Source organism: Suncus etruscus, chromosome 3 (assembly GCF_024139225.1).
Source record: "Suncus etruscus isolate mSunEtr1 chromosome 3, mSunEtr1.pri.cur, whole genome shotgun sequence".
NCBI lineage: Eukaryota > Metazoa > Chordata > Mammalia > Eulipotyphla > Soricidae > Suncus > Suncus etruscus.
In genome coordinates this window covers 64,372,367-64,395,230 of record NC_064850.1, presented here as the reverse complement: position 1 = coordinate 64,395,230, position 22,864 = coordinate 64,372,367, and the positions used below count along the sequence as shown (strand labels likewise).

The 22,864-nt window shown below is 41.3% G+C and overlaps 2 protein-coding genes across 3 annotated transcripts in view; one reads left to right on the top strand and one right to left on the bottom strand.

Moving 5' to 3' along the window:
• The window catches only part of DDX59 (DEAD-box helicase 59), a 205,875-nt gene that overhangs the window by 6,116 nt on the left and 176,895 nt on the right, over positions 1-22,864 (top strand). The window lies entirely within an intron of this gene.
• CAMSAP2 (calmodulin regulated spectrin associated protein family member 2) overlaps positions 6,521-22,864 on the bottom strand; it is a 90,133-nt gene continuing 73,789 nt past the window's right edge. For both annotated transcript variants that reach the window (XM_049770584.1, XM_049770585.1), the window contains 8 exons: positions 22,510-22,579; positions 19,626-21,825; positions 16,093-16,229; positions 15,101-15,321; positions 14,015-14,087; positions 12,722-12,837; positions 9,952-10,070; positions 6,521-9,299 (listed from right to left, as the gene is read on the bottom strand). In XM_049770584.1, the coding sequence (XP_049626541.1) occupies positions 8,994-9,299; positions 9,952-10,070; positions 12,722-12,837; positions 14,015-14,087; positions 15,101-15,321; positions 16,093-16,229; positions 19,626-21,825; positions 22,510-22,579 (3,242 nt within the window). In that variant the 3' untranslated portion in view covers positions 6,521-8,993. The remainder of the gene's footprint in view (positions 9,300-9,951; positions 10,071-12,721; positions 12,838-14,014; positions 14,088-15,100; positions 15,322-16,092; positions 16,230-19,625; positions 21,826-22,509; positions 22,580-22,864) is intronic.

The following is a 22,864-nucleotide window of genomic DNA, read 5'->3' as shown; positions in this document are numbered from 1 at the left end:
ATGGACCCCTTCTGTCTAGACACAGAAAGGAGGGTGAGACCTTGATGATATCCAACAAAGAGCTAGTTTTTGGAGAATAATGTCACTTGGCTTGGGCAGCAGTGGGACTTAGCAGAGTTCAGCTATGGAGTCTGTGCAGGGTGGTTATATGCAGAGGTGCCTGGACTGATACTGACTTTTGGGCAGGTAAGGAAGGGAAGGGAAGGACATTAGACGAGAGAGAGGAAAAAGGAGAAGAGAGACAGGCAGAGAGAGATAGATATGGGTTCAGGATTTCTTCCAAATCTGCTGGGGACCATGTAGTGCTGGGTATCCAACCCTTGGAGTCCTGCATGTGAGGTTTGTACCCCAGCCCTTTGAGGCACCTCTGCTGTCCACAGTTGTGAAGCAGAGGAAGCCAGGCCAGGGAAAGCAATAAACCAGGGGTCTTCAAACTACGGCCCATGGGCCACATGTGGCCTGCAGAGGAGTCTGATACGGCCCGCCAGCAGTGAGCGCTGTTTGGTTCCCAAGATACCTGCCAGCACATACAGTGTCATGGTTTCTTAGGGATGACGTCAACTGCCTCCGCCCACGGCATGTTGTGTGCTGGGAGGGTGGGCTTGAGGGCGGTGTTGAGAGGGACACTAATGTGCCCTTGCGCCTGGTGCGCGCGCTCACATTGCTGATGATGTCACTGGAGGGTGGCGAGGAGTACCACATGTGGGTGACTGTATGATGTAAAAAGGCGCCTGCTCCACCCCCAGGCAACATGGTGTCTGTGCTGTGCCTGCCTGTCAGTGAGGTTTTCCTCCACTCCCTCCACTGCCAAAGGTCAGTCAAAAGTGCCATAGAAATAAATTTTTGCCAGATGAGGGGTTCTGCCCGATTGGGCTGTGGGTGACTCATATGAAAATTCCCCTTTGTGGGTGGTGAGGCGTTCAGTGCTGAAATCAAAGTTAGGGGGTGGGCGGTGGTTGGGAGGTTAGGGGTTCGGTGCTGAATTGCCATGTGGAAAATTAGGGGTTCGATGAAGCATTTTAAAGGGGTTACATTGAAAATTTTATATGCATTTTGCAATTCCTTTTCAGTGTTCACATGCTGATTCCGAACATATCAATTTGGGCATTATATAGGGAGATATAACTGAACTATCAGGGACTGAGCTGGTCTGCTTAGAAAAGCCTGCAAAGGGCCTGGAGAGATAGCACAGCGGCGTTTGCCTTGCAAGCAGCCGATCCAGGACCAAAGGTGGTTGGTTCGAATCCAGGTGTCCCATATGGTCCCCCGTGCCTGCCAGAAGCTATTTCTGAGCAGATAGCCAGGAGTAATCCCTGAGCACTGCCGGGTGTGGCCCAAAAACTAAAACAAAACAAAACAAAACAAACAAAACCAAAAACAAACAAAAAAGAAAAGCCTGCAAGGGGTAAGTGTTCACATCAGGGACTAATGGGGGTTCATACACTGTGTGTATATATACACACATATTTGTATTTCACTAATATCAGTTTGGAACCCCTAGGAAACAATGATGTCAAGAAAAAGAAAAATTGATGGCGAGTGTAGGATATTCAAAGAACAGTGGACTTACAATTACTTTTTTATGCAGTACAAAGAAAAACCTGTGTGTCTGATATGCCAGAATATAGTTGCTGTGTTCAAAGAATACAATTTGCGATGCCACTATCAAACTCAACATAAAGATAAATATGATTGTTTGGTTGGAGAAGTGAGAAAAGATAAAATATTACAACTGAAACACACACTGATGATTCAGCAAAATACTTTTCTGAAGTAGAAGCAGTTAAATACTTCCTCACTGCGGGCAAGTTTTCAAGTTGCCAAGCTAATAGTGCGCAATGGCAAACCATTTGTAGAGGGAGAATTTGTTAAAGAATGCCTTATTTCTGTTGCCAAAGAGATGTGTTCGGAGAAGGCCGATTTATTTAGTACAGTGAGCCTTTCAGGAGTTACAATGACACGAAGGATTGAAGAAATGGGAGAAAATTTGCTGCACCATTTGCAAACTCTGCAAATAAACTTTGCTATTTTTCCTTGGCACTCGACGAAAGCAATGATGTTCGTGATTCTGCCCAACTTCTCATTTATATGCGTGGGACAAATGAGTATTTTGAAGTCATAGAAGAGCTTGCTGCACTGCAAAGTATCAAAGGTACAACACAGGAGTGGATATATTTGAAAAGGTTTGCCAAACTGTGAATGGTTTGGAGCTGGACTGGGTTAAACTAGTCAGTGTAACAACTGACGGTGCTCCTAGTATGGTGGGGTCTAAGAGAGGAGTAATTGCTCACATTACACAAGAGATGGACAAACATAACCATCCTCATCCAATTGCCATACACTGCCTCATCCACCAACAAGCGCTGTGTTGTAAATCACTGAATTGGGACTCTGTTATGAAAATTGTGGTATCTTGTGTTAATTACATTAGAACTCATGCACTAAACCACAGACAATTTCAGGAATTTCTATCTGAGGTAAATGTTGCCCATGAAGATGTTCTGTACCACACAGAAGTCTGTTGGCTGAGTTGAGGGAGTTTTGAAATGTTTCTATAATTTACTTCCGCAGATTACAGCTTTTCTACTTTCAAAAAACCAAGAAGTACCAGAGCTCAATGATGCAGAATGGAAATGGCACCTTGCCTTTCTGACAGATATAACAGAGCTACTCAACAGTTTCAATCTGCAACTTCAAGGCAAGGGGACGCTCATCTGTGATACGGCATTGCATGTGAAAGCATTTAAAGTAAAATTAGGCCTTCTCATCAAACAAGTATAGGAGGAAAACTTCAGTCATCTCCCAACAACTCAAAACCTGTCAGCGGACAAACCATTGGTTGCATTCCCAAAGGAAACATGTCTGGCTTCACTAGAATTGTTGCAAACGGAGTTTCAATTTAGATTCAAAGAGCTTCATCTCCATGAACGTCCTATACAGCTTTTTCGTAACCCATTTTCTGTTGAGATTGAAAATGTTCTTACAATTTACCAAATGGAACTGGCTGAACTGCAGAATTGTGACTCTCTGAAAGACGCATTTAAGTCAAGTAAACCTTTTGAATTTCTATGCATCTCTCCCCTCTGTGACATATCCAAATATCAGGAACCATGCACTCAAAATGGTAACCATCTTTGGTAGCACTTATGCCTGTGAACAGACTTTTTCAAGAATAAAACATCTGAAATCTCCAACCAGATCAAGATTAACTGATGCCCACTTGCATCATTTGTTACGGCTGGCAGTGACAAATATGGAACCGGACATTGACCATCTCATTAGCCAAAAGCAGGCCCACAGTTCCCATTGAAATACTGGTGTGTGATCTGTTTATTTATAAATGGTTTTCATTTTATTTATATAAGATAAGTGCAGTGTGAGTAGGAATTAGTAGCTCATATAGTCCGGCCCTCCAGCTCTCTAAGGGACCGTAATCCGGCCCCCACTTTAAAAAGTTTGAAGACCCCTGCAATAAACAGTGGCTTTTTAATTTTCTGGTGATTTCTGGATCATATCTAGTGGTGCTCAGAAGCTACTCCTCTACTCAAGAGATCATGCCTGGTGGTGCTCTGGGGACCATATGGAATGCTGGGGTCCAGACCAGGCTTGGCATGTACAAGGGGAACTCCTACCTGCTATGTAAAATAAAAATCCGCAAGTAGTGAGATCACCCCACATGCCATGTTTCTAACCCCTTAGGCAATTGAGTCTAAAGAAGCAAGGCAGCTGTGAAGAAATAAGCTAAGCCAGTTAGGAAAGAGCCATGAAGCCAGTCTGCTTTTCACTTGGACATCTCTCTGCCTTCACCAAAAGCCAGAACTCACTTTTATCCCAGAAACAAAATCCACCAGGGTGGGGCAGGGCAGAGTGATCCAGGTGGGCTTTTACATATCAAAGGTGAGATTTAGGGGGGGAACACCTTGTTTTGGGTTAATAGTTGGATGTCATCTTACAGGACTGTGCTGTCTTCCAGCCCCTTATTTTATCTTTTATGGTGAAAATGCCTCATGGCAGATTTATGACACTGACATCTAGAGTGCAGAGCTTTCAGGGAAATCCCTCTGAGCCTAGTCCTTCCTCTTTCTCTCCGGAGACCCGTCTCTGTGACCAAGTTTCTTAGCATCAGTATCTGTTTCCACAATCATGGTGACAGACTCCAGGACCAGACTATAAGGGCATACATTAGTCAGATGTGCTGACATAGTTATGGCATTAGGCAAAGGAATCATGCTATCAGTGAATATAATGTACTGAATAACAAACTCCAGCAACTCTTTGTGTGTTTATTACCTGAGAGCTTATAAACAGCTTAAGAAATGTGGCAAAGTAAAAATCTGAAATGGTGCTTAGGCTTCTGTTGGGATGGAACCACTTGTTAGCTTTGTGCCCTTGGCGGGTGCCATTTATAACTTCAGGGCAGGAATTGATTCAGTGGTGAAGCACTTTCCTTACATGCATGAGACCCCTGTTATGATTCCTGGAACCACCCCAATACACCAACAATATTAAGCCTCACCTTATCTGTAAAGTTATTTTGAAACTCACGGCTTCAGGCTGGAGACACTCAACAGAGTAAGGGCAGGCTTTGCATTCAGGTATGGGGTCCTCTGTGAACCACCAAAAGTGCCTCCAGCATTACTTTGAGTATGGCCTTAAGACCAAAACCAAATCAAATAATCCTCTTTCCAGAAAGCAGATCCCAGAACCTTTTACATGACAAAGCCATATTACAGAGGACAGTTCCTGCCTGCTGAGGGTAGAACACCTTAGATCACAAGCAAAAGACCTGAAGGGTCTGAATTAGCAAGAATAGTCACAGAAGGAACTGTGATGGTGCATAAGGGTCCTGAGAGTCCTTTACTCAGAGGTATATAAAAAATAATAAGAAAACTGTGATTTATTAAAATATCGAGTTGCTGGTTTTTGTTTTTTATTTTTTGGTGGTGGTGCATACTTGGTGATGCTCAGGGATACTCTTGGTGTGCACTCAAGAAATTACTACATCACTTGGTGCTTAGGATACCATTGATGGAATTGAACTCCCATCAGTTTGCATGAAAGACAAGCATCCTAACGACTGTCACATAGCTTCAGTCTCTGTACTTTTTAATATTGCCTGAGTCCTAAGGCTAAGTATTTTTTAGTTTTGGTGACATTCTTGGCTCTGGGGTAACCTCTGGTGGTGGTGTAACCTCTGGTGGAGTGACCATATGTGGTGTGGGGAGTTTGAATCTGTTGCATGCCAGACAAGTTACATGCCCTCCCTCCTGTACTATGTTTTTTTAGCCCTAAAATAATTTCAAGCATTTGAAAATGTTGTGTGTGGGATTGGGATTAGAGCACAGTAGGGCATTTGCCTTGCTTGCAACCAACCTGAGTTCAATCCCTGGCATCCCAGGTGGTCCCCCAAAGTTCAGAGCCAGGAATAACTGCTGAGCACCACTGGGTGTGGCTTCAATTCAAAGATACTGAGAATAGTAACTAAGTTTAGCAACCACTGGTATTTCCTGGCACCCCATAATGTTCACAAGCCTGTCAAGAGTGACCTGAGGATTGCTAGGTGTGGTCTCAAAACAAAACAAAAATAAAAGGAAAGGGGCTGAAGAGGTAGTACCAAGGACAGGGTGCTTGCCTTAAATGCTGCCAATGCAGATTCTGTCCCTGGCATCTATGGTCCCTACCATAGAGTCCTACCAGGATTAATTTCTAAGCACCAAAGGGTGTAGTACAAAAAACAAAACAGAATTCAATTAAAAGCAAAACAAAAGCATTTTATGTGTGGGTGAGGGGCTGCACCAGAGATGCCTTGGGCTTGCTTCTGGCTCTTTACTTCAGGGATTGCAGGTAAAGTAAAGATAAGCAGTGATGGAACTTGAACTGGGGTGGCTGCAAGCATGGCAAGAGCCCTGCTCACCACAGCACTGTCTCTGGCCTCTAAGAAGTTTCCAGGAATATGTTTATGAAGGTATTTCTTGTGGTTTTGTTATTATTATTATTTTGCTTTCTGGGTGACACCTGGCAGTGCACAGGACTTATTTCAGGCTCTCTGCTCAGGGATCACTCCTGTTGGGCTTGGGAGACCACATGGGGTACCAGGGATCAAACCTGGGTTGGCCACATGCAAAGCAAGCACCCCATCTGCTGTACTACTGCTTCAGCCCCAAGATCTTAAAAAAAATAACAAACAAAAAACAAACAACTGCTCTGATCTTAGTTAGATTTAGCAAAAATCGAAGTGAAACATGCAGAGTATCAGCCAAGAATTGATTTCTGTAGATGAAAGATGTTACTTATTCAAATTTAAAGGTAGAGAGAGCTAATTGGTACAATTACAATTACCCACCAAAACATGGACAAAATGTATGTAATGTGTCACTACATATTCTGAGCTAAGCACATAAAGTTATTTTAATTATCAAATGACTAATTCAATCAAGGTTCAGCGTATGGCAGGAGACAGGAAAATCAAAATCAAATATCACAGAAGCTTGCATTTGATGAAGAAACAGAAAAGGAGACATTTGGTGCCATGCTTTTATTCAAACAAAAGGGGGAAACTACACGGTACCAGGGAATAGCCAGTGTGACAAAAGTTACAGCACAGTGCTTAGCCTGTGGAGAGGGAGCACCCCCACACCGTTCTTGCCCTTCAGTGCCCGACATGCACTCTAATGGCCAGCAGCACCTCTAACAGTCATTTGGAAGCCAAACCGAAAATCAAGAGGAATGAAAACTCTACAAAGCGGTGTCAAACATCAGAATTGGGTAAGTTGCATGGGGATAAGACATGTTTGGCAAATTTCTCTGAATAAACATCTATTCTGACCTCTAATAATGAAAGCACCAAAGCATTTCCATACAGTTGGTGACACTCTCCAGTCTCCATAAAATAAACATAATTTTTATTTGTGTAACTTGGAGAACGTAATTTAAAAAGCTGCACCATAATAAAAAAAATGCAGACTTAAAGAGAAATATATCCATATTCCTTCTGCATCAATCAAGAAAATTTTATCCTAAAAGCCATGAACATTTTTGCAGCAGCACTCATACCCTCCCTTCAGACATATTTGCACAGAAATTTAAGAATTTTAAAGAGTTGTCCTGTTTCATTTAAATTCTCCATTGTCAATATATATTTAGGGGTCAATTTTATTGTCAAGTAAAGATGCAATGATAAGGGATAGTTAATTGACTGCTACTTGTCATTTTGATTAGTTCACTCACTACTTTTTTAAACAAGTCTTAATCTAAGCACGTATATATCTGATCACCATTTCCTCCTGATAGTAACTGCTGTCGGAAGATCAAAATGTACAATTCCCCATTTCAATAATATTATATACACAATATGTATGCACTTAAAGCAGGAGTAACATATCCTGATCTTTTACATGCAAACAGTAGATCACAAATAGTTTTGAGCTACACATATATTTTGCACAGATATTGGAAAAAAATCTGTAAATTTTTTTTACAGTTTTAACAAATATACATAAATATAAGAACATAAATTACAGTAAAATATTGACAGCATTTGAGAAAATGTTGATAATCCAGATGCACTGATGCCTAAAAGGTTTTATAATAATAATAGAAAAGTACAGTTCAGGGACATCTCAATCCTATTCTTTTTTTAAAAAATGAGTAAATACATCATATGAGATACTAGTTATTTCTCTAAACAACAATTAGAGAAATGTGTTTAATGTCTCTACTTCCCACGAAAGCAAACAAGCTCTGCATCTCATCTATGAACAATACTGTCTCCCCCCTAAGCTTACACAGTTGTCACAACACTGAAACATAACAGGGTCACGTAATCATTCAAGTCTTTTCCTGAGAATGAGGTTTTTCCCCAACTAACCCTCTGGTGTACACTGTTAATGGAACAAAGATCACTTAGGAGATCCAAGTGTGTACTTACTCTAAGCTGTTCCACTTGAAAGGGACGATAAAGAAAAACTCAATAGAAATAAAACAATGTGATGCTACTTGAAAATCAAAATGTAGCCCTTTGTACATGTTTAAAATTCTAAATATAATTTTTCTATCAGTTATAAATAGAATGGTAAAGACCTCTTCAACAGTGGCAGGTGGTCTTCACATTTTCAGATCGAAAAACTACTCTCAAAGTGTCATTCACCCCTGCCAGCTTATAAAGTGACTTGCTTCAAAAGAGATAAAAAGCCTTTTCTCATAAAAAAAAAACAACAACAACAATCTAAATGGTTCTGAGTTGGTCAGAAGTATAAGAAACAACTGATTTAATCAGCAACTTAAACATTTTCTTGGTTAAGCTCTTGTGGTTTAAAGCGAATCTACTAGCAGCTCTTTACAACACCTCCTCCTTTTATTTAGTGAAGAAATGTTAATACTTGTGTGAATAAAAATACAGAACTGTAAATACTAGCAGAATAATTCTTGCAGGTGCCCTAATACCATTATAACAGGGTTATTGTAAAACCAAACACTAGTGTTTCTCTGAACATCATAGGAAAGGTGCAAGTTACCGATGATGGCATAGTTCTGATTCTCAATAGCTCCATATGAAACAAAATTCAAAGGTATCTTAGAAGAAATACCCAGGAAATAAAATTAGCAAAATAAACCATCTGAAAATGAATATATGCATTAAAAAGTTAAAAAAGCAACAATGGAACACATAATTTGTGATCTAAGCCATATTTTAACAATTAAGTCCAACTAATGTCCATACGAATTCAGTGCTTCACTGTATCTAATACCAAGCAGGTGAACCCAAAGACACAAACCTCTGTTGGCTGATCCCTTCATCGCTTCGATCGGCCTCCTCAGTGAGACTTTTCTGCACTCCACACTGTGGGCCACATTCCAGTTATTCCTGGCTCTGAGTTCAATGTCCAGTTTCGATGAATCAAAGTCTTATTGGCAATTAGAAACATTCTTAATAGGCAGGAAAGATGAAGTGCAAATTCACTACAAATGTTCTCAGCAAGTATCTCTGGCTCCTACTATGCCTTAGTAGGTAAGAGTTTTTTTGGCGTTACCGGTCTCTTGGTCTGCCACAAATGGCTGTGGATGGTAATTGCATCAACACTGGCAGATAAGGTTTTTGCAGGTATGTGGCTAAACTGTTTCCTGTCAGAATTATATTTGTAAAGTCCCTCAATCATTTTTTTAGTGATAGATTTTGGGCCTATGCCAGTCAACTTACTAATTTCTTCAGTTTCTGGGCAGTAAGTATATAAGGAACGGAACTGACAGCCTGAATCCCGGAACAAGATCAAGAAATTGTTGGCATCTGATTTCTCCATTTCCTTTAGAAGAAAATAACAACAAAATTAAAAATCTTTTTTTCCCATCAAGTTTATATACTTTCTTTTTTTTTTTTTTTTTTTTTTTTTTTGTGGTTTTTGGGTCACACCCGGCAGTGCTCAGGGGTTACTCCTGGCTCCATGCTCAGAAATTGCTCCTGGCAGGCACAGGGGACCATATGGGATGCTGGGATTCGAACCGATGACCTCTTGCATGAAAGGCAAACGCTTTACCTCCATGCTATCTCTCCAGCCCCAAGTTTATATACTTTCTTAAATGCTTGGTCAAGTTTGATAACAATTTAAAATGTAAATTCTTTACTAGTAAAAAATAAGATACATATTGTAAAAGCAAAATACTTTTAATTTTTATAATGAGGAAAATCAGTGAACATCTAATAAGTTTAAATAAGTGACTAATCATTTATAATTTTATATCATCTAAATTTGTAATCTCTAACTAAGTTTGTAGTCTTCCAGAAGTCTATCTGGGTATGAACTAATAACTCAATCTAATAATTAAAGTCATAGTTCTTTTATATCTACCACTGAAATTCAGGGAGCCGAAAGAGGATTTTTTTTTGAATAAACAGAAAACTCTGATAGGATAGTCTGAGAATGTTGCCAAATTGAACTGTTATGCAAAAACACTTACCTCCAATATTTTTTTCTTCTGACCTTCATTTACTTTGCCAGCCAAACAGCAATGAGCTAATGCATTTTGTATGATATGCTTATTAGATTTTGCACTGGGCTCTTTATAGAGCTTTGGTCCTAAAGTAAGAATGGGACAAGAATGAAAATAACACAACCAAGTCAGAACTACTGTGCCTATTTAATAATGTTTTGATGGTCCCCTTACACTGTAATAAAAAACTTAAGTCTGTACCGTGGGCCACGGGGGCTGTGCTTTACCCACATAGGGGCCATCTTGAGGATGCTTCCTTGGCTGTCTGCGAGTGCTGGGGAACACAGAGCTAGAACAGTCATCTCCATCACACACACTACTCTCTCCCCTTCTTTCCCAAGTCTAGTATGGTAAATCCTACTGTGGCTCGTTACCTTTCCTTGGGAGAAGAGTGCCATGAGGCCTATGTGCATCAGGCATGAGCCCATCTAACCAGAGCCCATCACTTATTTTAGAAAAAAAAAATCCCTTCATCTTTTTCTTCTATTCCTCCTTTGTTTTAGCATTTCATCAGTGCGACTTCTTGGTCAATAGAATATAAGCAGTCTTTGGCATTTATTCTGGGGCACTGCAACTCACACATGGAATAACAGTATAATCTGCTTTACTCCATGAATGCTTCTCATGAAGGGAAGAGCTGTGCTTACTCTATAAAGGAACAAACTAAGAAACCACTATATGGTCTTTTTTTTTTTAACCACAGCTGGTAGTGATTAGGACTTATTCCTGGCAGGCTTGGACTATACGAGGTTCTGGGGATGGAATCCATGTCAGTCATGTGCAAGGTACAAACAAAGCAAGCACCCTACCTGCTATACTACTGCTTGGGCCCTGGTTTTTGGGCCTGAAGTTGTGTTCAGGGCTTACTCCTGCTCTGTGCTCAGGGGTCATTTGTGGTCATTGTGGTGGTGCTGGGGGAGCTTATAGGAAAAGCTGAGGATTAAACCCTATGTGCAAGGCATTTACTCATTAAAACCACTCTGAGGTTAAGAAACAAAAAAAATTAGCCCTAGTTTGTATTTACTTACTTCTGTGGTAGAAATTACCTTTACCATGGCTGATTTTAAGCTACAAAGTCTCTACACTGTAAAGTTTACAGCTTCTTAATGCCTGAAAATTTAACAATCAGCTTGAGTCAGCAGGAAATGCAGGTGTAGAACAATGAGTGGCTGGGATACATGAGCAAATAAGTGCAGAGTTTTAAAGGAAATCTAGTTTGGGACTGGTGCAATAGTACAGTGGAAGGGTACATTGTCTTGCACCCCAGTTTGATCTTCAGCATCCTATATGGTCCCTTGAGTCTGCCAGGAGTAATCCTTGAACATGACTAGATATGGCCCAAAAGCCAAAAAGCCTCCCCTACTTTATCCCCTCAAAGAGAAAGGAATATAGCCCAATTCTTTTTGTTTGTTTGTTCTGGTTTTTTTTTTTTTTTTTTTTGGTTTTGGGTCACACCCAGCAGTGCTCAGGGATTTACTCCTGGCTCTACGCTCAGAAATAGCTCCTGGCAGGCTCGGGGGACCACATGGGATGCCGGGATTTGAACCACTATCCTTCTGCATGCAAGGCAAATGCCCTATCTCCATGCTATCTCTCTGGCCCCATAGTCCAATTCTGATCTTAAAAATCTGTGATGACTTGGGAAGGTCCTGAGAGCCCTAGCATGAGGCTTAGGGTGAAAGGAGCAACTAAGCTCTCTGGCCTCACAGGGAAACTGCACGGCACGTACAGCAGCTCGGGAGCACTTGTTCTTCTCCCATACTCCCTGCTCATAGCTCTCATTTCTTCTCCTGCTTCACTACATTTGAGGGGGGGAGGCAACGGGGATTGGTAGGCAGTGCAGGGCTGCACTGATGGTGCTCAAGGGATCCTGTGGTGCTGAGGACCAAACCTGACTGTTTCTGCATGGTAGGCCTATACTCCAGTCCTCTGAGCTTTTTTTTTTTTTTTTTTTTTTTTTTGGTTTTTGGGCCACACCCGGTAACGCTCAGGGGTTACTCCTGGCTATGTGCTCAGAAGTTGCTCCTGGCTTGGGGGACCATATGGGACACCGGGGGATCGAACCGCGGTCCGTCCAAGGCTAGCACAGGCAAGACAGGCACCTTACCTTTAGCGCCACCGCCCGGCCCCTCTCTGAGCTTTTTTTTTTTTTTTTTTTTTTGGTGCCGAAACCCGGGATCGAACAGTCCTCTGAGTTTTTAACTAGCTCTGCTTCCCTTCTGTAAACTTGACTGACCCTCTCATCTTCAGTTTGCTTTATCTCACAAATGTCTATCCAAAGGTTAGAAGAGGACCTGACAGGAGACTGATGTCCTCCTAGAACCACTGCTTTCTTTCTTCTTACTTTTTAGAGCCTCTTAGATGTTTTAATAAGATGTACATAATATGAGTGAGTTAGTGTGTGGGAGAGAGAAAGATTGCTCTTTGCACACTGTGCATTTTTCAGTGCTGCAGACGTAGGTATTATATTATGATGGCATTTCTCTAAGACTTCTTCAGACCCAAACCGTATGGCAGAGAGGAGAGCATTTTGAAGAGAGGAGGAGAGGAATGAGAATACTCCTGATTTTAGTTCTTGTGGGACAAGTCACACCCTCCCGAAGTGGGAACATGACCTGAAATGGGTGCACTGTTTCTGACTGGCCGCACATGTCAGTTCTGAGGTGTGGCCCTGAAACTTCCTTTGGCTCAGGTCAGATCTCACATTAGTGTGAAATGAAAGCATGCAGACACGAACCTGTGTATTCTGTCCCTGAAGCCACAGAAGACGTCGTGGATGCATTCTCCCAGTCCTTCTCTCCATTTCGACTGCCACAACGACTTGGAGATAAGAAACCTTCGACAGACTCTGATCTAAAGAACAAATAAAATATGTTGATCTTTAGGCCAGAGAGACAGCACAGCAGTAAGGCATTTGCCTTGCACACAGCTGACCAAGGATGAACCTGGCTTCAACTCCCGGCATCCCATATGGTCACCCGAGCCTGCCAGGTGCAATTTCCGAGTGCAGAGCCAGGAGTAACCCCTAAGCACCACTGGATGTGGCCCAAAAACCAATTAAAAATATTGATTTTTGAATAAAGTAAGAATATTTAGAGACCAGAAGGATAGGTATATGTGAAAGTACTAACCAGTACCAACATAGAAGCATAAAAGTGAAGAACAAGGCCTGTGCAATAGTACAATGGGTAGGGCACTGGCTCAGGTTCAAACTCTGGTTCAATCACATTTGGTAATTTAGCATTTTTAATTAAAGTACCATTTTTGCTTGTTTTGTTTCTTTTTGAGTCACACCTGGCAGTGCTCAGAGATTACTTTTGGCAGGCTTAAGGGACCATATGGAATGCTGGAGATTGAAGGAGGGACAGCACTTTTAAGCTTGATCCCCTACCTGCTGAAATATTACTCCTAAAAAATTTTGTTTTTAAGATATGAATTTTACATTTACACTAGTAAAATAATAAAACATTGATTTTTTTTTTAGTTTTTGAGATATATTCTAGAGATAAAGAGAAGATAAAAGAGATCCTACTGTACAGGGAGATAGCTCAAAGGGCTGGAATGCTTGCCTTTTGATCCTTGGCACTGCATGGTATCCAGAGTACTACTGGGTGTAATCTCAAGCAATGTGCTCAGAGGACCACTGTATGTGGCCCCAAAAGAAAAAAAACAAAGATCTTTCCTAGGTCACAGGCAAGCACTGTAATTATTCTAAGGGAAGAAACTCTACTTGGTGAGAAATAAGCTATAGAAGCTGATATAGTTCCTATTTCTACAGGCTATGATTTTATCACATCATTTAACAATTACTGACTTAGAGTTACTGTTACTGTGGTAAAGTTTATAAAAAGCATCTTATCTATGCCAATAAATCTAAAATTAACACTGAAAATTGAACAGACCTTTTTGTATATTAAAAGAAACCCAAACTGAGCCAGCAAAGCACATAAAATATGATTAAAATTAATTCATCACAAAATATTTACAGGAAACGATCTTTTCTATGAAAACACCTCTCTTCTGGAATTACCTTGGTGTCCGCCTCCCTGCTTGCACACTCTCACTGTCGCCTGTGTTCAGGGATGCCAAGGAAAGGCTAGAGACTGAAAAAAAAAAAAACAAAAAAACCCACAATAAATGAATGATCCTGAAGAGAAACAAAATTTCTAAGTGAAAAATAACCAGAAAACAGTCTGTTCATTATGCAACACCAGCATATGAAAATGAATTTTCCATCTTTGCTATTAATTTAAACACATGATATGCATTCATATATGCATATATGTACAATTTATTTAAGATTAGTAAGGAAGCTGGAAATAAATAATAACTAAACAAATTGCTGTTAGGATCTATGCCACCAGGCAAGTAACAATGTCAGACATGAACCTGGCCATTTAATGAAGTTAAAAATATTAACAAAAATAAATGAGAATGAATTATAAAAGAATAAAAAGAATGAAGAATATTTATGAATATCTGATTTCTAGATGGAAAACTGTTTAACTTAAGCCTATATATATATATATATCAAACAATTTCAATGTCCCAAAAGGGAAGATTTCTTTACAAGAAGTTAAATGTTATGTTACTTCTCTTCAATTTTAACAATATAGGAATTCTTTGAAAGTTTCCATGATGTCTAGGTTTTTCTTTTCCTTTTCCTTTTGGACCATATCTGGCAATAGTTAGGATTTTCTCCTGGCCCTGTGCTCAGGGGACCATATGATGTGCTGGGGATTGAGCCTGGGTGGTAAGGCAAATAGCAACCTATGGTCCTATCACTCCAGCCCCATGACATCTAGTTTTAATAAAAGATGGAGTTCATACAGACTTACAGGCTTAGAAATGGTAGGTAATAATGCAGGGATTACCATGAGGCCACATTTCCATTATAGGTTAGTATTTTAAGTGGTTTTGTTTTAGCATTCATGTTTATTCTACTGAATATATATGCATGCATACATAATACTCTCACTTGCTCATTCTGGTTCTCCAAATATGGAGCACACACAATTCCAAGTGTGTTCAATTTAGCATATTGAAGGACCATCAAATAAGTACAGCCAGGATGGTGCTTAATGATGAACAGATTCTTCACAATGAACTGCGTTACCTGGAGGACCTTTTATTGGTGTTTTTGGGGATTCAATATGATCTCTGTGAATAGACTTGGGACGCTGTTTTTTTGGTTTTGTTACTTGTGGACGGGGTTTGATTACGGTGTCCATATCTTCCATTAGTTTCAGTTGTTTGCGCCTCATATACTCCTGCCTAATAAATTCTCTGCGTGCCCTCTCATCTTCTTTCTTCTGACGTTCTTCCTCAGTTTTACGCCTAAAAAACCAAATGGAAATTTCTTATTCTGTGTTCCAAGGAGAATATATTTGATATAAGAGAGAAAATTGTATTTTAACACCATAAGTGGGCCACCTTAAATGAAATAATTTAAGTCAATAATTCACAGACACACACTCCATTAAATATCCACTAAGAAAATATTGTGTGTATGCATAAAACCCAGAAAAAAATTTTTTTTTTGTAGTGCTAGGAAGTGAGCCCAGGGCTTACACATTCAAGGCAAATATTCTACCACTGAGCCGTACTCCCAGCCTTCAGTGAAGTTACTTTATTTTTTTAATTTCTTTTTTAAACTCTATGTGTTTATCAAATGACTAATTGGTTGGTTGTTGGACCACACCCAGTAGCACTCAAAGGGTCACTCCTGGCTCTACACTTAGAAATCGCCCCTGGAGGCTGAGAGACCACAAGGGATGCCAGAATTGGAACCGGGCCATTCCGGGTTTGGTGCATGCAAGGCAAACACCCTACTGCTATGTTATCTCTCCGACCCCAGTGAAGTCAATTTAAATCAAAATTTCCAGAGAACTTACTTTTCAAGGTCTAAAACCCATAAAAACCGATAATAATTTGTTCAAATAAATTTCTAGTACACATAAACATTGGCATTATTTCAGCTGGGAACATACACACAGCTCAAACATCTCTGAAAAATGAACAAAGCCCTGTGTCAAGAACATATTCAGCAGTTCTCTCCTCAAGCACTGTAATGCCATGTCTCAGAAATGACACAGTAGTTTTCAGTACCTTGTCTCCTCTTTCTTATGCTCCATTTCTGCCTCTAGCTGCTGTTTTCGAAGCTGAGTCTCTTTTTCCCTTCTTAATCGTTTCTCCAGCAAAGCTGCCCGTTTCATTGCCATATCATTTTCTGCCTTTTGGTCATCCTAAGAATGAATTTCATTGAAAAAGATGAAAATTTTAGGTACCAATATTCTCAGCTTTTCCACAAAAGTTAGTGCTTACTCTTATAAGTGGAAATTTGAATATCTGTTTGCTCTTACTCCAACTCCACCATGCATGACAGCATTACAGAAGTCAGATTTTTTTTTTTTTTTTTGCCACACATGGCAGTGCTCAAGGATTACTCCTGGCTCTGCATTGTGGTACTCAGTAGATATATGGATGTTGGGGATTGGATTTGGGTTAGCTGGATGGTAGACAAATGCCTTACCAATTGTACTATCTCCCAGCCCCACATTACTGAAATTAGGAAGTGAAGCAATGGCATCTGACCCTTGGTTATAAATATTGCTATTCAGAAACCAAAACCAAAGGCACATATATTGGGTAAGGGGCTTGAGTAAGGAATGCATTAGTTTCATTGGGAAATGGGGGGCCCTTGAATACCAAAAGCAACCTTGAAGCCTGGAGGGTGGGATAAAGTGGGTCCATTCCAGACTAATGAGGTATCTGTGACAGATGGGGTGGGAGTTTTGGTCTGGGAGCTTCAATCTCACAGACAGGCAAGGCAGAGTGACTCAGTGGGGTCACTGGAGGTCATTTAGCTGCTGCAGGAATTGTCCTCAGGGAAAATGGCCAACAGATCGATAACCAACACAGACCACTTACTTTACTCATACTTTCAAAATCTTGGAAGTTATTTAAGAATCACCATATAAAAAACATCAGTTTGGGAGCCCTAAAATTTTATTTGGGGGTGGGGGGTGAGCTGGGGAAGGAGTGCTGGAGCTCAGATCCAAAATCTCTTGGTATAAGGCAAATGCTCCACCACTGAGAAACCCGGGCCCTTCATGATGCGTCTGGAAGTGCATGAAGGTTTTGAATTATATACTAAAGTTTTTCTCTGAAGAGAAAATAGACACATTCTATACAATTCTTCTAAAAATGCCTTTAAACCACTGTATTATCTCTCCACTCAAATCTGAGATACTTCATAAGAAAGCATGTCACTGGGGCCGGAGAGATAGCATGGAGGTAAGGCATTTGCCTTTCATGCAGAAGGTCATCGGTTCGAATCCCGGCGTCCCATATGGTCCCCCGTGCCTGCCAGGAGCAATTTCTGAGCATGAAGCCAGGAGTAACCCCTGAGCACTGCCGGGTGTGACCCAAAAACCACAAAAAAAAAAAAAAAAAAACAAAAAAAAAAAAAAAGAAAGCATGTCACTGAAGATAGACTGAGAGCAGTGATCCCAAGCAGTAGACTGAAGAAGGGAAGAACAGGAAGCCCAGCCAAGAAGCCAGGATTTTAGGGGCTTGGGAGACAATCTAGGGGTTAAGGCACTTGCCTTGCATATGGTCAACTCTGATTACATTATTTTCCTTTTGCTTCCTTTCGCAAGGAATTTAAAAACTAGACAGTGGGGGCCGGGAAGGTGGCGCTAGAGGTAAGGTAAGGTAAGGTAAGTGTAACCCCTGAGCGTTAAACGAGTATGGCCCAAAAACCAAAAAATAAAACAAAACAAAACAAAAACTAGACAGTGACTCCTGAGCATTACTGAGGCTCTGATGATCTCTGATACTGCTGGTCTGGTTCGATGTCACCAGGAGCAGTGCTCCAACCGCCCCCCTCCAAAAACCCCTCCGTTAGATGGCGAATTATCTACAATTTAATAAGTGCTAATACAGCTAAAAGATAGAACATAACAGTACAAAGGGCTTTATGAGCAATCACCCTGGGTCCTGAGCTCCACTAAGAATGAATCATGAACACTGGTGTGGTTCCCACCCCCCCTAAAAAAAAGGACCATAAAAAGGAAACAAAACAACTATATAAGGGAAAATGTTTACAACATTAACATGCCAAAATATACTTCCATGTAATATGTAATGGTAATGTCAAGTTGTGAATTTTTCACAAATTGCCAACTGAATATAACTCTTAGATTCTTTTTCTGTTTGTCTGTTTTTTGTTTTTTTTTTTGGGGGGGGGGGCCAAATCCAGTGATGCTCAGGGGTTACTCCTGGCTATGCGCTCAGAAATCACCCCTGGCTTGGGGGACCATATGGGATGTCAGGGGATGGAACCACGGTCCGTCCTAGGTTATCCGCTTGCAAGGCAAATGCCTTACTTACCACTTGCACCACCGCTCAGACCCCTTAGATTAAAAATTTTCATACCCGGCAGCACTCAGGGGTTAATCCTGGCTCTACTCTCAGAAATTGCTCCTGGCAAGCTCAGGGAGGGGACCATATGGGATGCCGGGATTCGAACCACTGTCCTTCTGCATGCAAGGCAAAAGCCCTATCTCCATGCTATCTCTCCAGCCCCCCTTAAATTTTTTTTTTTGGTTTTTGGGTCACACCCAGCTGTGTTCATGTGTTACTCCTGGCTCTGCACCTAGAAATTGCTCATGGAAGGCTCGGGGGACTATATGGGATGCCGGGATTTGAACCAACGACCTTCTACATGCAAGGCAAATGCCATACCTCCATGCTATCTCTCCGGCCCCTAGATTAATTTTTTTAAGGTGCCAGGAACAAGCCTTATACACAAGAGCCATGCTATACCCCAACCCCACAGAGTAGCTTAATTTTTAAAAGGCTTATTTGAAAGTGAGAAAGGAAGTAGAATAGCAAGAACAGTATTTAGGAATTTATACCATGGTTGTAATGGAGATATATCTATGCTAGAAATCAGTGTCTTTTTTTGGAGGGGAGGGACCCACCAAGGGACCATATGGGGTGCTGGGGATCGAACCCAGATCTGTCCTGGGTTGGCTGCATACAAGGCAAATGCCCTATCACTGTGCTATTTCTCTGAGTGTTTTTGTTTGTTTGTTTGTTTGTTTGTTTTTGGGTCAGACCCGGCAGCACTCAGGGTTACACCTGGCTCTGTGCTCAGAAATCACTCCTAACAAGCTCAGGAGACCATATGGGATGCCGGGATTTGAACCACCATCTGTCCTGGATCAGATGCTCGCAAGGCAAATGCCCTACCGCTGTGCTATCTCTCTGGCCTCCATCCCCCCAGAGTGTGATTAATGTGGTATCAGACTTAGTGATATCTAGTTTAAAATTCATAGTAGACTAGAGTTTCGACAAAAAATATTTCTAAGAAAAGTCATCGGGGCCGGGCGGTGGCACTAGAGGTAAGGTGCCTGCCTTGCCTGCGCTATCCTTGGATGGACCGCGGTTCGATCCCCCGGCGTCCCATATGGTCCCCTAAGCCAGGAGCGACTTCTGAGCGCATAGCCAGAAGTAACCCCTGAGAATCACCGGGTGTGGCCCAAAAACCAAAAAAAAAAAAAAAAAAAAAAAGAAAGAAAAGTCATCAAGTTAATTAAAAACCCAGAGATGCCTAGAATCACGTAGGCAGTTACCTTGAAAAAGAACCCGCAGCAGACTTTCTGCTCTTCATCACATTGTTCTTTATCACTTTCTCCATCCTCCTTTTCAATAGACACATCAGCCTTTTCAGGGGGTTTTAAATCCGAGAGGGAAACTTCTATTAGATTAACATTCTTGGGAGCAGTGGGTGGGAAAACAGGTTTCAGTGGTGCTGTGGGGGGATTCAGCTGGTCCTCATTTGGTGTCAGACGGACTGTCTCTGTGACAGGTTGCGAGAGGACCTCAGACACTGTTGACTCACGGGGTTTGGGCTCCTTTTCCTCTGTGTTTTGTAGATGCTGTTCTGGAGTCTCTCTGAAGTCCAACTCCTCTTTTTTCACGTCCTCCTTTGGTTTAGATTCCTTTATCTGAGGTTCTCCATCATCCCCAAAACATACAAAGGACCTAGTCTGAATAGGAACCTGGCTGGGTGAAAACCTCCTTAACCGAGGAAGACTATCCACAGACCTCGGGGGTGTCAATGTTCGATTCAAAGGTGTTATTTTTAAGTCATTTGGCCTTGGAGTCCTTTGATTTTTAGTGGAAAAAGAGGCGCTCTTTCTGTGAGAAGACTGTGGCGATGGGTGAGTGGGCCGAGGGGAGTCTGAGGAGAAGGAAGCAATGGTCGAGGAAACTCCGGGTTGCCGGGAAGGCTTTGACTCCCGAGTCTGTTTCTGTGGAGAGGGCTGGGGAGGTGAGATCACCCATGACTGCTGTTCTCGCTCTCTCATCTGCATCAACATCTCCTGCTGAAGTGACAAGCGCTGCATTTCTTGTTGCAGAAAATGCAGGGATGAATTTAACTTCTCAATGGACTTGGTATATTCTAAGATCTCTCCTTCATTTAAGGTTTCTTCTGTGGGACTTGCCAAGTTCCACTGCTTCTCCGGATCCACAGGTGTTGTTGGAGACTTTAGCCACTTGGCCTGAGGAACCTCCATGCTTTCTTTGATGTCAGCCAGAGATTTGCTCCTCTGTCCATTAGCTTTCAGTGGCTCCTTCTCTTTTGCTGGATCGGTATATACTTTCTCATCTTCTGCACCGGCTGCTTCCTCTCGAAGAGGAGAAATTCCTTCTTTCTTTTTCACCACAGTCAGAAATGCTGTCCTTCCCATTTTCTGCCTCTGTTTGGTAAAAGCAGCTTCCATTTTCTTCTTCTGGGCCTCTATAGCACGTCGCTTTTCTTCTAGCTTCATCCTCAGATGCACCATTTCAGAGGCCAATAGCTGGGTAGTGTCTCGTCCTTGAGAAAGGCCTGTTTCTTCTGGAATTTGAGCCCAAGCGACCACATGAGGAATATTAAGTTCAGAGCCCTCGGGTGTTGTTTTTTGAGAGCTGCTCCCACTGCTTTTCCCATCGGTATGATTTAGTTTCCGGAACTTCTGTTCGGCAAAGCTTGTCATTTTAACTCCAGAACTAGATGAAGCACTGCTGCCTGGCTGTGACCTGGTACTTACAGTACTTGGACAAGGACTCAAAGATTCTCTGGGGTTGCTGGTTCGGACATCATAATCATGAAGAAATTTTGATGCATCGTCCATGTCTGAATCTAAACTTACAGTATAATCTCTCAAAGAAGAATCCTCATCCATAGTCTCAGGAATATCTTCCGAAGGGACATGGATTCCAGTGTCTACTTCAGTGTTATCAGTTACGGGACTCAAGGCACCTTTTGTTTCAGTGATGTTATCAAGACTAGATTGATTTAGCTTGATATTTGAATTTAGGATACTCATTTCCTGGCTATGAAGAAAGAAGCCATTAGCAATTTGGTCTGGCTGAGGGGTATGAGGAGATTTTTCAGTATCATGAATTATCTGTAGTGCTTCTTCAATGCTTGGTGTCTCAACCTGATTGCCAAACTCATCAAGAAGTATTCTATTTTGCAAAGCTCCATTTGGAACCTTGTAACGAATATTCTCATTAGAATTTATATTATTCCTATTATGGGGCACATAAGATTTGAGGTCACTGTGACAGTCTATGTTAAGTTCTTCTTCAATGCTTTCTGCTTCCTCTTCTCCATTTACTGGCTTAAAGGACAAATTTTTCCTAATGTGTTTAGATGCACGATTACTCGTGGTAAGTCCTTCATTACTAATAGAACGAGTGATTCCACGGTTTGGAGTGGGTTTCTGTACACTACTTTCTTTGTCAAAAGAAATATCAAATGAAACTCCATGCACCGATGATCTAAAAAAAAGAAACAACTTAAATAATCACAGAAAAGAAATGCTTTTTAAATTACTGATAAGTAATAACTATTTGAGGAACCCAAGAGACAGGACAGGGCTAAGTCACTTGCTTTGCATGTAGTTGATGTCGGTGCTCAACCCTGGTAACATGGCACACTTGAGCACTCCAAGCAGAGCCGAGTGGGGCATCACACTTGATGGCTTCCCCCAATTATTTGGATTTATACGTAAGTCAAGCTTCAAACTTGCATTAACTTTAGCCCCTCTGTCTCTATTATCTGCCAATGTGCTGCCCTTTCATTTGTTTTGTTTTTGGGCCACACCCGTGACGCTCAGGGGTTACTCCTGGCTATGCACTCAGAAGTCGCTCCTGGCTTGGGGGACCATATGGGACACCGGGGGATCGAACCTCGGTTCATCCAAAGCTAGCGCAGGCAAGGCAGGCACCTTACCTCTAGCACCACGGCCTGGCCCCTGCCCTTTTAAAACTTAAGTACTAGTCAAAGCCTAGAGCAATTTTGCTAACAACAAAAAAAGTAAAAAGAATACTTCTTTTTTTTTTCCCCTGGACCACACCCGTTTGATGCTCAGGGGTTACTCCTGGCTAAGCACTCAGAAATTGCCCCTGGCTTAGGGGGACCATATGGGATGCCAAGGAAAATATACTAATTTTCTTATTTACCTTTTCTCTTTGGGCCATGTTCCTATAAAGCCATCAACATAAGACATAGATGAAGACCTTCTAATTCCTCCTTCAACAAAACAAAAGAAAAAGTCACTGAAACCATGCAATGAATTTTAGCTTATAGCAATTTAACAGATCTCATATATTTGTGGGTTCATTAATAGCACTAAGAAAAGTATGGAGAATTAAAGAGACCAATTAAAAAAACAAGCATAAAGAAACAAGACTAACATTTTAGTGCGTGTATATATATATATGTGTATATATATGTAAAGAATATTTCAGAAACAAAAAAACACGATGCTTTTTTTTTTTTTTTTGGTTTTTGGGCCACACCCAAAAACGCTCAGGG